The sequence below is a fragment of the Physeter macrocephalus genome, chromosome 11 (genome assembly GCF_002837175.3).
Source record: "Physeter macrocephalus isolate SW-GA chromosome 11, ASM283717v5, whole genome shotgun sequence".
NCBI classification, from domain to species: Eukaryota; Metazoa; Chordata; class Mammalia; order Artiodactyla; family Physeteridae; genus Physeter; species Physeter macrocephalus.
The window spans coordinates 141516534-141530376 of NC_041224.1; the positions used below are offsets into that span (position 1 = coordinate 141516534).

At 36.5% G+C, this 13843-nt stretch overlaps 1 protein-coding gene across 1 annotated transcript in view; it reads left to right on the forward strand.

Annotated features, from left to right (window-relative positions):
- Window positions 1–13843, forward strand: part of LRRC9 (leucine rich repeat containing 9) — a 95216-nt gene that overhangs the window by 62498 nt on the left and 18875 nt on the right. Inside the window, exons 23-26 of the mRNA XM_024133083.1 lie at window positions 2660–2790; window positions 6042–6150; window positions 6849–6988; window positions 9813–9949. Coding sequence (XP_023988851.1) covers window positions 2660–2790; window positions 6042–6150; window positions 6849–6988; window positions 9813–9949 — 517 coding nt within the window. The remainder of the gene's footprint in view (window positions 1–2659; window positions 2791–6041; window positions 6151–6848; window positions 6989–9812; window positions 9950–13843) is intronic.

Here is a 13843-nt window from a genome sequence, read left to right on the forward strand (position 1 = left end):
AGAGACATCATAACAGAAATATGATTACAGGAAGAAATAAGATGATTAGTGTTAGACACACAAAGAAAGCTGATGATTAAAACCAAAAGCATATAACATTGACTAAGGAAAGAGAGTAAAGAAAGTAAAGAAATCCAAGTGAGGCTTTAATACTTCCATTTAGGAAATGTAAAGAGGAAAAGAAGCCACCAAAAGTAGACACAGAGGGAAGTAGAAGAGCAATATAATCTTAAGAGTGTTTGAGAGGTAAATGGACATGGACTTTAGAAATGACATAGTCCAAATCCTTTATTTTATAAATGAGCACAAAGAACTCCAGAGAATTTAAATGACATTCCAAGTGACATGACTTTTTAATGGTAAAGCATGGACAGCTGAGCCTCACTCGGTGGCCAAGGCTCCATGGATATATAATCATACCGGGAAGTAAGGGAGTGGTACTGGCAAGTTCCAACCCTCTAATCATGGTTGATTCCCCTGGCAACCAGCCCCCATTCTTAAGGACTTTCCAAAAGTCATCTTGTTAAGATAAACTCAGGTTGGTTGAAAGGAGCTTGTCATAAATAGCAACACAGTCCTTTCACCTTTATGGCTCTGGACCTATTTCAGGAACCAAAAACAAAAAACCAAATATTATAATAAAAGACGCCCCTACGGCTCTTATATAGGAAATTACGAGGGTTTTAGGAGCTATGTGCCAGGAACAGTAGACAAAGACCAAATACAGGTTTCTTATTATAAATCACAATATCATAGCTCATGCCCTGGCCTTTGAACACAGATCCTTTACAGCAAAATGATCAGAAAATTCAAAATATATTGGAATATTACTGTAATCCCATTCAGTAATTATCCAGTCCATAATCATATAGAAATGTCTCTCACAGTGAGGCCACTCAGATTTGCAGGTTTCCATTGGAGATTTTGTCAGGTTCCAAAAGCAGGAGTGGTCTCAAAACACATAGCTTAACACTTTCTTCAGGCATCTGATATAACTGAACTGAGACAATATCATCTCTTGCTCTGAACCTCTTTTGAGGTAATATAATATTGGATTTCCTCATTACATAACCTATTTATTAGTTCCTTTACCCGTAAGTGCCCTTCCCTGTTCTCTCCATTTACACCCATACTTTTCCACCTTTGGAAGGGATATTAGGTTCGGCCACTGTGCTGGCCTAGTCTAGCATATACCTCCCCTCAGTCCACCCCCCTTCAGATAGGACAAGGTTATATAGGTGCAAAGCTAGTGGGCTATTTTTGCCACCAGGAAATACAGATACATTCACTGTTAACCCCAGTTTTGCCGGATGGGGTGAAGGTAAAACCTACCCCCATCAGCCCTTTAGGAATCCTGACAAAAGGCTTAAAAACATAGTTTCTCACTTAGGAATTATCCCTGTTTCCAGTATTGGTAGCTGTAGCTGTGGTCCTGTGGCCACTGCATTAGGTAGAAAAAAAATTTGAGGTGATGTGAGGAAAAAGGAAAGAAAAAATATAATGGTTATACCAGCAGCATCCTTCTTTTGCAAGAATTGCATAGTCATATAAGCATCCTTGCCCCATCCCCCAGATGCACCAGAAAAACAGAAGTCTATCCAGCAGGGACCCTCCTTTAGCCCCATTCATGTTCATACTAAGTATGAGCACTCTTAGGAAGGTATGTAAGCCAGCCCATCATGCTTTTATCTCCCCCCCATTTTAGACAACCAGTGTTTTAATTGCCCATTCCAGTTCTCTATCGAACTACTACTCTGAGGAGGATATCTTTCTGCCCACTGTTAGACATTATGGGCTGTTACGTGTGTTCCTTGGTCTGAAGAAATAAGTCAACTGTCCAGATTGGTGCAATATCTTCTGTTCCAGTTCTTTTATAGCATTATGTGCATTTGCATTTACACTGGGTAAGCAAATCCCAGTCCAGGGTCAGTATCTATTCCTGTCAAGACCCATTTGTAGCCCCCCAGGGCTACCAGCCTCAGTCTGACTTGCCAGCTATATTCAGGGCCTTCCCACAGGGAGATATGCCACATAGCCATCTGCAGTCTCTGTCTCTTTTGCTGGCAGACAGAACAGTTCTTATTGGCATTTAGTGCCTCAGAGGGTGCAAGAGGAATATGTCTAGATTCAGCCCATCTCTGCACTGCTGTAGACCCCCAATGTCCACCTGTTTTATAGACCCAGGTGGCCACCTTAAGTGAGCATATGGGCATATCTGCTTGTCGATTCCAATCACCTTCCAAAATGGGAAGAGAGCATTCAGATGGGCATCAATGTGTCCTACTTTAATGTACCCCTCAAATTTCCATAGGGCTGTGCCCACCCTTTTAATAGGTCAGGTTTCCATTGCCCTCCTGCCTGACCATATGGCCAGGCCAGGAACAGTAGATGAAGATTTCTTATTATTATCTCAGTAACACACCAGAGGACTCACCACAGTGTCATTCCTCAGGTCCCAAGGTCCCTAGGTGGTCTGCCTTCTTCTCTGCACCCTTCAGTCTCCTATATTTATTTTATATATAATATCCAGGGGTTTAGCTGTACTTAGTAGGAAATAGGGAGAAATGAAGCTATTCCATTTTGACCTGGAACCAAAGAATTAATGTCATTTAGTCATCTGTAAGAAAGAACATCACTTTCTAAATATCCTCATATATAGGAACCATCAGAGACTGAGTGTGCAAAAGATTTGTTTGGTGGCAGACTTACTTCTGATATGATTGCTGAACGACAAGGACATTCAGACTTCACCCAAATGCAAGAACTAAATTGGACTTCATCATCCATCAGGTACAATCAATTTATTCTATGCTATTTGATATTATTATAGTTATTATTATTTTTCTAAGGTTTATAATTTATACATCTTATCCAAATATAACCAGTAATTCAGAAAATCATCTACACTACTTCACAATCTCATACTAACTTTACCATCTTGGAATTGCATTAATAACTTTTATTATCACACACTGATTAAAAATTTCATCAATCTCTTTCTAAGACCTTATATTTCCCTTTTCTTTTACAACCAAGCTTTTAAAATTAGAACATACTAGGTTTGCTCCTCACATTGTATCACTCTAATCCAATGCTATCTGGCTACCACTGCCACCATTCCTCTGATGCTCTTCTCATGAATGTTATCATTGTCCTCCTGTTTAATAAATCCGTTTCTCTTCTTTCTTTTTCTATTCTGCACTCTTCACAGGCAGACATCTTTAGCCATAGTTTTAATTTATGACGAAGACCCCCTAATTTACCCCAAACCTAGGCTCCTAATTTGAATATTCGATTGCTCCCTAGATAGCATCTAGGAAACAACATTCACCTGTTGTCGCCCAAGCCAAAAATCTAGAGTCCACTCTCTCTCTCCTTTGTCCTCCGTTTTTAATTAATCACTACATTCTATAGAGTCTGTGTCTTAAGTATGTGTCATAGTTCCCCCCTTCTTTCCATAGTCATTGCCGTTGTCCTAGGTTGGGGAATTAACTAATTTAGAAACTATTGGTTTTTTGTCTTTTATATAACCTTACCTGCAAATCCATCTATTATCCATACCTCCTTCTAAGATGCAAGTTTTATCGGATCACTTCCCTTCTCAACATTGTTCAGTGTCTTCCCACTGTCTACAGAATAAAATTTTAAATCTCTTTGTACAACATAGAAGGCCCTTCCTTTTTTATTATAGTTTTTCTGAATCCCATTTCTTGAGGACACAGACAGTGACTTTCATATTTGTTGTAGCCTTTCCAAACATATTGTCTGCATTTAGGAAATAACTAATAAAACATGTCAAAAGAATAAATGACTTTTAATGTATAAAGTGTGTCATAATTATAACTTCAGGGTTGAGGATTTGTTTAAAGGTGTGGTAGGCTTTTGCACAGCCAAGGAAACCATCAACAAAATGAAAAGACAACCTACTGAATGTGAAAAAGTATTTGCAAATTAAATATATGACCAACAAGAGGTTAATATCCAAAATATATAAACAGACCATACAATTCAACATCAAAAAAACCAACCTGATTAAAAATGGGCAGAAGAGATCTGAATTGACATTTTCCAAAGAAGACATACAGATAGCCAACAGGCACATGAAAAGATGCTCAACATCATTTATCATCAGAGAAATGCAAATTAAAACCACAATGAGATATCCTCTCACACTTGTCAGAATAGCTATCATCAAAAAGACCACAAATAACAAATGTTGGTGAGGATGTGGAGAAAAAGGAACTCTCATATACTGTTGGTAGGAATGTAAATTGGTACAGCCACTATGAAAAACAGTATGGTTTCTCAAAAAAACTAAAAACAGAACTATCATGTGACCCAGCAATTCCACTCCTGGGAAAAAATGAAAACATGAATTCAAAAAAGATACATGCACCCCAATGTTCATAGCAACATTATTTACAATTGCCAAGATATGGAAGAAACCTAAGTGACCATAAACATACGAATAAAGAAGATGTGGTATATACATATAAAATGGAATAGTACTCAGCCACAAAAAAGCATGAAATTTTGTTTTTGCTATTTGCCATAACATGGATGGACATGGAGGGTATCATGCTAAGTGAAATACATCAGACAGAGATAGACAAATACTGTATGATATTACTTATATGTAAAAAATAAACTATAAATATAACAAAAAAGACTCACAGATATAGAGAACAAACTAGTGGTTACCAGTGGGGAGAAGGAAGGGGGTGGGACAAGATAAGGGTAGGAGATTAAGAGGTAAAAACTACTATGTATAAAATAAATAAGCTACAAGGATATACTGTACAACACAGGGAATATAGTCAATATTTTATAACAAATATAATGGAATATATATATATATAAATGGATCTTTAAAAATTGTGAATCAGTATGTTGTACACCTGAAACTTACATAATATTGTATATCAACTATACCTCAATTAAAAGAATATATAAATGAAATAAATTGGGATATATGAAAAAAAGAAGTGTTTAGAACAAGGTGATTTAGCTTTATGCTCTTCTCCCTCATAGCTCAAAGGAAGGTAAAAACACTTTTAAAGCTGTGGACTAGGAATCAAGCATTCTGACCAATTAACAAAACATCCTTACAAGGTGGAATGCCATAAAAGTTTTCAGGAGATTCCACAGAAAACTCTGTTTTCAAAGAAATTACCTATTTTCTCCTTTTCTTTCCTATCCCAAACCCTTTCCTGGCATTTCAGAAATAACCTATTTCATATATATCCTCTGTAGTTTACAACCTGAAAATCTTATGGTTTACCATACCAACTTCACTATGACTTCATGAACATGTATGGAATTATAAAGAAATTAGAAATGTTTATTTTTAACGTTTCTTTCATGATAGTTCTATATTTATGTGATAATAGACATGTTTTTTTAAGTCAATGAAATTGTATGTCATTTTCTTACACAGGTACCCAAAAAATGTGTATTTATCTGATCATTTGGCCCATATATTTTATTTTTTTAAACTAACTTTACTTTTTATTTATTTTTCAAAATAAATTTATTTATTTATTTATTATTGGCTGCTTTGGTTCTTCGCTGCTGTGCGCAGCTTTCTCTATTTGTGGCGAGCAGGGGCTACTCTTGGCTGCAGTGCACGGGCTTCTCATTGCAGTGGCTTCTCTTGCTGCGGGGCAAGGGCTTTAGGTGCGTGGGCTTCAGTAGTTGTGGCACACAGGCTCAGTAGTTGTGACTCGCGGGCTCAGTAGTTGTGGCTCGTGATCTCTGGGTGCAGGCTCAGTAGTTGTGGTGCACAGGCTTAGTTGCTCCGCAGCATGTGGGATCTTCCTGGACCAGGGCTCGAACCTGTGTCCCCAGCATTGGCAGGTGGATTCTCAACCACTGCGCCACCAGGGAAGCCCTGATGCATATATTTTATATTAAGGCAATTCTTTTCCATAGAATTTGTCAGATGAGATTTTTAAAAAACGCCTTTGGGGTTACACATAAGAGATTCACCAATATAATTTGCCTGTTAAAATTATAACTGTATTTACTCTGTCTAAATTCAGAACTGTGGATTTGATTCCAGTTGACCAATTTAGAAATGTGTGTAATGTGAATCTACAGAACAATAATCTTACCTCATTCAGTGGATTAATCTATCTGCCTAACGTGAAGGTGAGTCACTCACAAATTTTCTTTTTTTCTTTCAAGGTTTTCAGTGCAAGTTGTAATCTTCTTTACTTTGGGTTATAATGTATATTCATGTTATTAAAGAAGAGAAATTAATTTTCCGAAAGTATTTTTTCACCAAGAAAAAAAAGCATTACTTCCCAAAGTTATTTCGGTTGATCTCAATTTTATGCGATTTTCTTATAAGCAGTGAATATTCCCCTCTAGTACGAGATGGGATGGAAGGCTGCCTTTGTAGTGAGTGAAGCTGGAGGACACTGTGGTTCTCAAAGCAGCCTCATTGCCTCCTGTCCTATAGCTTTGAGCCATCTACTAATGCCTTTTAAACTTAGGGAAATAACGATCTCTCCAACTAGAGTTATTTCATCTAAATAAGGCTTGGAGAAGTCAGGAGTACAGATTGAGAAAGTTGAGCAGCTTTCTACGGTCTCCATTATTTTGTTTGAAATGGTGTATTTTTCAGCATGTCAGATAATAAAAAACACATTCAAAGTCAAATCCAGACAATTTGGGACATAAAAATTTGTCATTTTTAACACTAATATATTAAATTATGTTGTATAGTCCAAGATTTATCCATACCGTTTTAATAGTTTTTAGAATGGTGATAATCTCAAGCCAAAGATATATTTACAGCATCATTCACATGTTAATATCTGATTAATAATGGATTCCTTCTGTAGGTCTTATGCCTCAACTATAATCATATTGAATCAATCATGCCCCGACTAAAGCCTCAGACTCACTTGACCAATAGACAACTACTCTACCAGAAAGTGCCTTCAAGTGGCTATGGGCAGCAAGGAACTTCAAAAATAAACAGGTATTATTCTTTATTTTTACAACTATAAATAATTTTGGTTGGGAATTTAAAAAGCAGTTAGTTACATTAAGCAGTTAGTTATAGCACATACATTTAGCTTATTTTAATACTTAATTTAATAGCTACATGCTACATGCCAAAAATAAACTTCACAAATAAAAAGATACCAAAATACTCCTTTGTTGTTGTTTTTTCCCAGCCTTCTCCATTTCATACTTATATTGTAAATAATGAAAGAAAAAACCTTGTATTTTAATACCTTGGTTTTTTTTAATTGAGATACAATTCACATACCATAACACTTACCCTTTATGTACAATTCAGTGATTGTTTTAGTATATCCAAAAGGTTGTGCAACCATTACTATCATCTAACCTCAAAATGTTATTACCCACAAAAGAGCCCCTTACCCAGTAGTATGGACTTAGGTTTCTTTTAACCTTTGTTTTGGTTGTTTCTAAATTACTTACCTGATTACTTAATGCCCCAACATCAATGGAAAAGATACCTTATGAAGAAGATGAGGACATACCTCCCACCTTCCTATACTTTTTTGGTAGGAAAATATAAATATATCTCCAAGTCAAAATACTTTCATTCCAGTTTTCCCAATGAAGGGCATTCCTTGAGTTTTTATCACCTTTACTGAAGTATTATTTACATATAAAAAAACTCACCAATTTAAGTATACAGTTTAATGAATTTTGGCAAATGTATTTAGTCATATAACCATTACCACAATCAAGGCACAAACTATTCCCATCCCCAAACTTCCCTTTATAACTCTTCGCAATTCCCTCCCTCCACATCCTGGTGACAACTACTGATCTGCTTTCTATCACTATCATTTTGCCTTTTTCTAGAATTTCATACGATTAAAATCATATAGTAAGTAGTCTTTTGTATCTGGCTTCTTTCACGTAGCAGAATTCTTTTGAGATTCATCTATGTTGTTGCAAGTGTCAATAATTCATTTCATTTTATTGCTGAGTAGTATTCCATTATATGACAAGTTGTTTATCTATTTATCATTGATGAACATTTGGGTTGTTTCCAGTTTGAAGTTATTTTGATTAAAGTTGCTATGAAAATTTATACACATCCTTTATATTGGAGACTACTCATATTTTTTTTTTTTTTTTTTTTGTGGTATGCGGGCCTCCCTCTGTTGCGGCCTCTCCCGTTGCGGAGCACAGGCTCCGGACGCGCAGGCGCATTGGCCATGGCTCACGGGCCCAGCCGCTCCGCGGCACGTGGGATCCTCCCAGACCGGGGCGCGAACCCGGTTCCCCTGCATCGGCAGGCGGACGCGCAACCACTGCGCCACCAGGGAAGCCCTCATATTTGTTTTTTAACAGCTTTACTGAAGTACAGTTTACTTACCATATTCACTCATTTTAAGTGTATAATTTTTACTAAATTTATAGAGTTGTGCAACTACTACCTACTGCAGTACAGTTTTAGAACATTTCCATCACACAACAGAGAGATGCCTTGTGTCTATTTAGAGTCAATTCCCTTTTGCACCTCTAGGTCCAAGAAACCACTAATCTACTTTCTATAGAGTTATGTTTTCTAGACATTTTATATAAATGGAATCATATAATATGTGGTCTTTTGCATTTGACTTCTTACACTTAGCATAATGTTTTTGAGATTCATCCATGTTATAGCATCTATTAGTAGTTCATTCTTTTTTTATTGGTTGGGCATTCCATTGTCTGGATATATGCCATTTTGCCATATATTACCATTTTTGCACGTGTATATTCATTTGTCCCAGCACCATTTGTTTAATATACTATCCTTTCCCCCACTGAGTTGCCTTGGTACCTTTGTTGAAAATCAATTGACCATAAATATAAAAGTTTGTTTCTGGACTCTTAATTCTATTTCATTGATCTAGGTGTCTGTCCTTTTGCCAGTTCCAGACTGGTTTGATTACTGCAGCTTTATAAGTTTTGAAATCAGGACATGTAAGCCCTCCAACTTTGTTCCTTTTAAAGATTGTTTTGGATATTCTGGGTTATTTGCATTTCCTTATAACTGTTATGATGAGATGGTTATTTTCTGGAGAAAAAAAGAAAGAAAGAAAACCTGCTGGACTTTTGATAGAGATTGCATTGAATCTATTGATCAATTTTGGGACAACTACCATCTTAGTAGTAATAGTGAGTCTCCTAATCTGTGAACACGGAATATTTCTCCATTTATTTAGATCTTTAATTTATCTCAGCAATGTTTTGTACTCTTCTGTGTATACATTTTGTACTCCTTTTGTTAATTTTTTGTGAAGTATTTTATCCTTTTTTATATTATTGTGAATAGAAGTCTTAATTTCATTCTCAGTTTATTGAAGATGTATAGAAATTCAGTTGATTTTTGTATATTAATAGTTTACCCTGTAATCTTGCTGAACTCATTTATTGGTGCAATAATAGTTTTTTGGTGGATTCCTAAGGATTTTCTAAATATAAGATCCTGTCATCTGAGAATAAAGACAGTTTTACTAATTCCTTTCCAATCTGAATACATTTGGTTTTTTCTTTTTCTTGCCTGATTGCACTGGCTCTTGCTTTTTATTTCAAGTAACTCTTTCTGTATTTCTTTGTTCTGTAGCATATAAAACTGTTTTTAAAGAAGAAAATGTGATTATTATATAAATTATGAAGACAGAATAATAGTTTGATTTATTAGTAAATTCATTTTTTTTCTTTTTAAACTTCAATTTATAGTAAGTACATACTAAACTGTCTTTTCATGTTTATACAAACAGCTGGTGTGAAATTAAGTTTATGGGCTCAAACTTACATGTGTGTTTCAGAGATACAATGAGCAGTGAAAATTTGCCTCCAATAATGCACAGTTTAGAAGTTCTTCATTTGGGCTACAATGGAATTTGTAATCTGATTCAGCTACAACTTAACAGACTAAGAAATTTAAAATTCCTCTTTCTTCAGGGTGAGTAGCAACACTGTTCATGTGTAAGTCTTTATTATTAAAAACTGATTTGATTATCATCCTGTTTTGAAAGCAAATATAAGCATCAACATTAGAACAGATTCATTGACAAAAATATTTTAGTAATCACTAATGGGTTTATCTTGGGTTATTTATATAAATAATGTAAGTGTGATATTCTAGAGCTATAGAATATTGCATTCTAGCTCTGACACCAAAAACACATGGCATTTTCTATGCAGCATGAATGACATAATGGGGCTAGAGTGGTGTCAGAGGAAAGGGTGAGTCCAAAATGCAGTTTAAAAGAAGTAAATATTAGTACTTAATGACTAGATATACAAGGAAAGAAAAATAGTTCAAGATGTTTGCATGCTTTCATTAAGAGATTGGGCAAATTGGGCAAAATGAGGTACTAAAGCTAGGGAAAGATTAGTTAGTGTTGTGACAACTTTGAGACATTAAAATGGAAACATTTTCAAGTTGTAGTACTGCACCACAGGTCAGAACTGGAGATGTATATTTTAGAATTATCCCAGTGGAGGTAACAGGTAAAGTCATAGCATATGTGCTTACTTAGGAAATAAGTATAGAGAAAGAATGAAAAGCCAAAGAGATGTGGAGACAAACCCACTACCTCTCAGCAATTCCCTTCCACACCCCACACTCAGTATTAAGAAGGGTGGAATAAGCACCAGCAAAGGAATAATTCACAAAATTTTGAAAGAAAACCAAGAAATACAAACTCTAAATGTCAGGAGAAAAGAGGGTGATTGACTTAAAGTCAAATGATAAAAAGAATGAGGCCTATGAAAAAAATACTGGATGTACACAATTGGATTCAACAAAAAAGGAGACCATTAGTAACCTTCAGAGTATCAGATCTGGAAGTGTGGGAAGAGCAAAAACCAAAGTGAAAACAATTAGAGGGAAGTGGTTGGATACGCAGTAAAGACAACAAACAGAGGTCAGAGGTTGCATGCTCAAGGAACTTGTCCCTGAAAAGAAGGTAAGAGATCAGATGGTAGCTAGTGAAATTATAAGCATATTTTAAAGGTTTGTAAAGAGGTGAGTTAGGTTAAAGATACTGAACAGGAGGAGATAATTCTAAGGTCAGTCTAAAGAGGGAAGAGGGCAAAAGTTGTAGAGGAGTACACAAATGTAGGCAGTGATAAGATGAGGCCATGCCATGGTCTACCAGAGAGTTAATGAACTTACATTTCACATGTTGTGTTAAATTTGCAAGATGGTGGGAAAGGTACAGTCTTTAGGGAAAGGGCAGGGTGGGGCTGTAGGGAAGCAAGTTAGAATCTTAAGGATTAAGGGTCAAATTTATCTAAAATGTAACTATCTAGTTAAATAAGTGGGAGTTGGGAGACCATCAAGATGGCGGAGGAGTAGGACGTGGAGATCACCTTCCTCCTCACAAATACATCAAAAATACATCTACATGTGGAACACTCCTACAGAACACCTACTGAACGTTGGCAGAAGACCTCAGACTTCCCAAGGGCAAGCAATCCCTACATACCTGGGTGGAACAAAAGAAAAAAGTAAAAATAGAGACAAAAGAATAGGGATGGGACCTCCACCTCTGGGAGGGAGCTGTGAAGGAGGGAAAGTTTCCACACAATAGGAAGCCCCTTCACTGGTAGAGACGGTAAAATGTAGACTTAAGGTTTGGTGTCTGAGACTGACTTGTTTCTGATTTTTATGTTTATCTTAGTATAGTTTTTAGTGCTTGTTATCATTGGTAGATTTGTTTATTGGTTTGGTTGCTCTCTTCTTTTTTTAATTACTTTTTAATTTTTTTATTTTAATAATTTTAAAAATTTTTTTAAATTTTATTTTAATTAATTAATTTATTTTTTCTTTCTTTTTTTCTCCCTCTTCTTCTGAGCCATGTGGCTGACAGGGTCTTGATGCTCCGGCCTGATATCAGGCCTGAGTGTCTGGGGTGGGAGAGCCAAGTTCAAGACATTGGACCACCTGAGACCTCCCAGCCCCAAGTAATAACAATTGGCAAGAGCTCTCCCAGAGATCTCTGTCTCAACACTAAGACCCAGCTCCACCCAATGGCTAGCAAGCTCCAGTGCTGGACACCCCATGCCAAACAACTAGCAAGACAGGAATACAATCCCACAGATTAGCAGAGAGGCTACCTAAAATCATACTAAATGCACAGACACCCCAAAAACACACCACCAGATGCAGCCCTGCCCACCAGAAAGACAAGATCCAGCCCCACTAACCATCACAAATTAAATACAAAGACCTGTATGCAGAAAACTATAAGACACTTATGAAAGATATTAAAGATGATACCAACAGATGGAGAGATATACCATGTTCCAGGAAGCCTACACAAGCCACTGAACCAACCTTACCCACAGGGGGAAGACACCAAAAACAACAGGAATTACAAAACTGCATCCTGTGAAAAGGAGACCCCAAACACAGTAAGTTAAGCTAAGTGGGAAGACAGAAATATGCAGCAGATGAAGGAGCATGGTAAAAACCCACCAGACCAAACAAATGAAGGGGAAATAGGCAGCTACCTAAAAAAGAACTCAGAGTAATGACAGTAAAGATGATCAAAAATCTTGGAAACAGAATGGAGAAAATACAAGAAACGTTTAACAAGGACCTAGAAGTACTAAAGAGCAAACAGAGATGAACAACACAATAAATGAAATTTAAAATTCTCTAGAAAGGATCAATAGCAGAATAACTGAGGCAGAAGAACAGATAAGTGACCTGGAAGATAAAAGAGTGGAGATAACTACCACAGAGCAGAATAAAGAAAAAAGGATGAGAAGAATTGAGGACAGTCTCAGAGACCTCTGGGACAACATTAAATGCACCAACATTAGAATTATAGGGGTCCCAGAAGAAGAGAAGAAGAAAGGGACTGAGAAAATATTTGAAGAGATTATAGTTGAAAACTTCCCTAACATGGGAAAGGAAAGAGTCAATCAAGTCCGGGAAGCACAGAGAGTCCCATACAGGATAAATCCAAGGAGAAACAAGCCAAGACACATATTAATCTAACCATCACAAATTAAATACAAAGACCTGTATGCAGAAAACTATAAGACACTTATGAAAGATATTAAAGATGATACCAACAGATGGAGAGATATACCATGTTCTTGTATTGGAAGAGTCAACATTGTGAAAATGACTCTACTACCCAAAGCTATTTACAGATTCATTGCAATCAAACTACCAAGGGCATTTTTCACAGTACTAGAACAAAAAGTTTCACAATTTGTGTGGAAAGACCCCAAATAGCCAAAGCAATCTTGAAAAAGAAAAATGGAGCTGTAGGAATCAGGTTCCCTGACTTCAGACTATACTACAAAGCTACAGTAGTAAAGACAGTATGGTACTGGCACAAAAACAGAAATATAGATCAATGGAACAGGATAGAAAGCCCAGGGATAAATCCATGCACATATGGTCACCTTATCTTTGATAAAGGAGGCAAGAATATACAATGGAGAAAAGACAGCCTCTTCAATAAGTGGTCCTGGGAAAACTGGACAGCTAATGGAGAAAATACAAGAAACGTTTAACAAGGACCTAGAAGTACTAAAGAGCAAACAGAGATGAACAACACAATAAATGAAATTTAAAATTCTCTAGAAAGGATCAATAGCAGAATAACTGAGGCAGAAGAACAGATAAGTGACCTGGAAGATAAAAGAGTGGAGATAACTACCACAGAGCAGAATAAAGAAAAAAGGATGAGAAGAATTGAGGACAGTCTCAGAGACCTCTGGGACAACATTAAATGCACCAACATTAGAATTATAGGGGTCCCAGAAGAAGAGAAGAAGAAAGGGACTGAGAAAATATTTGAAGAGATTATAGTTGAAAACTTCCCTAACA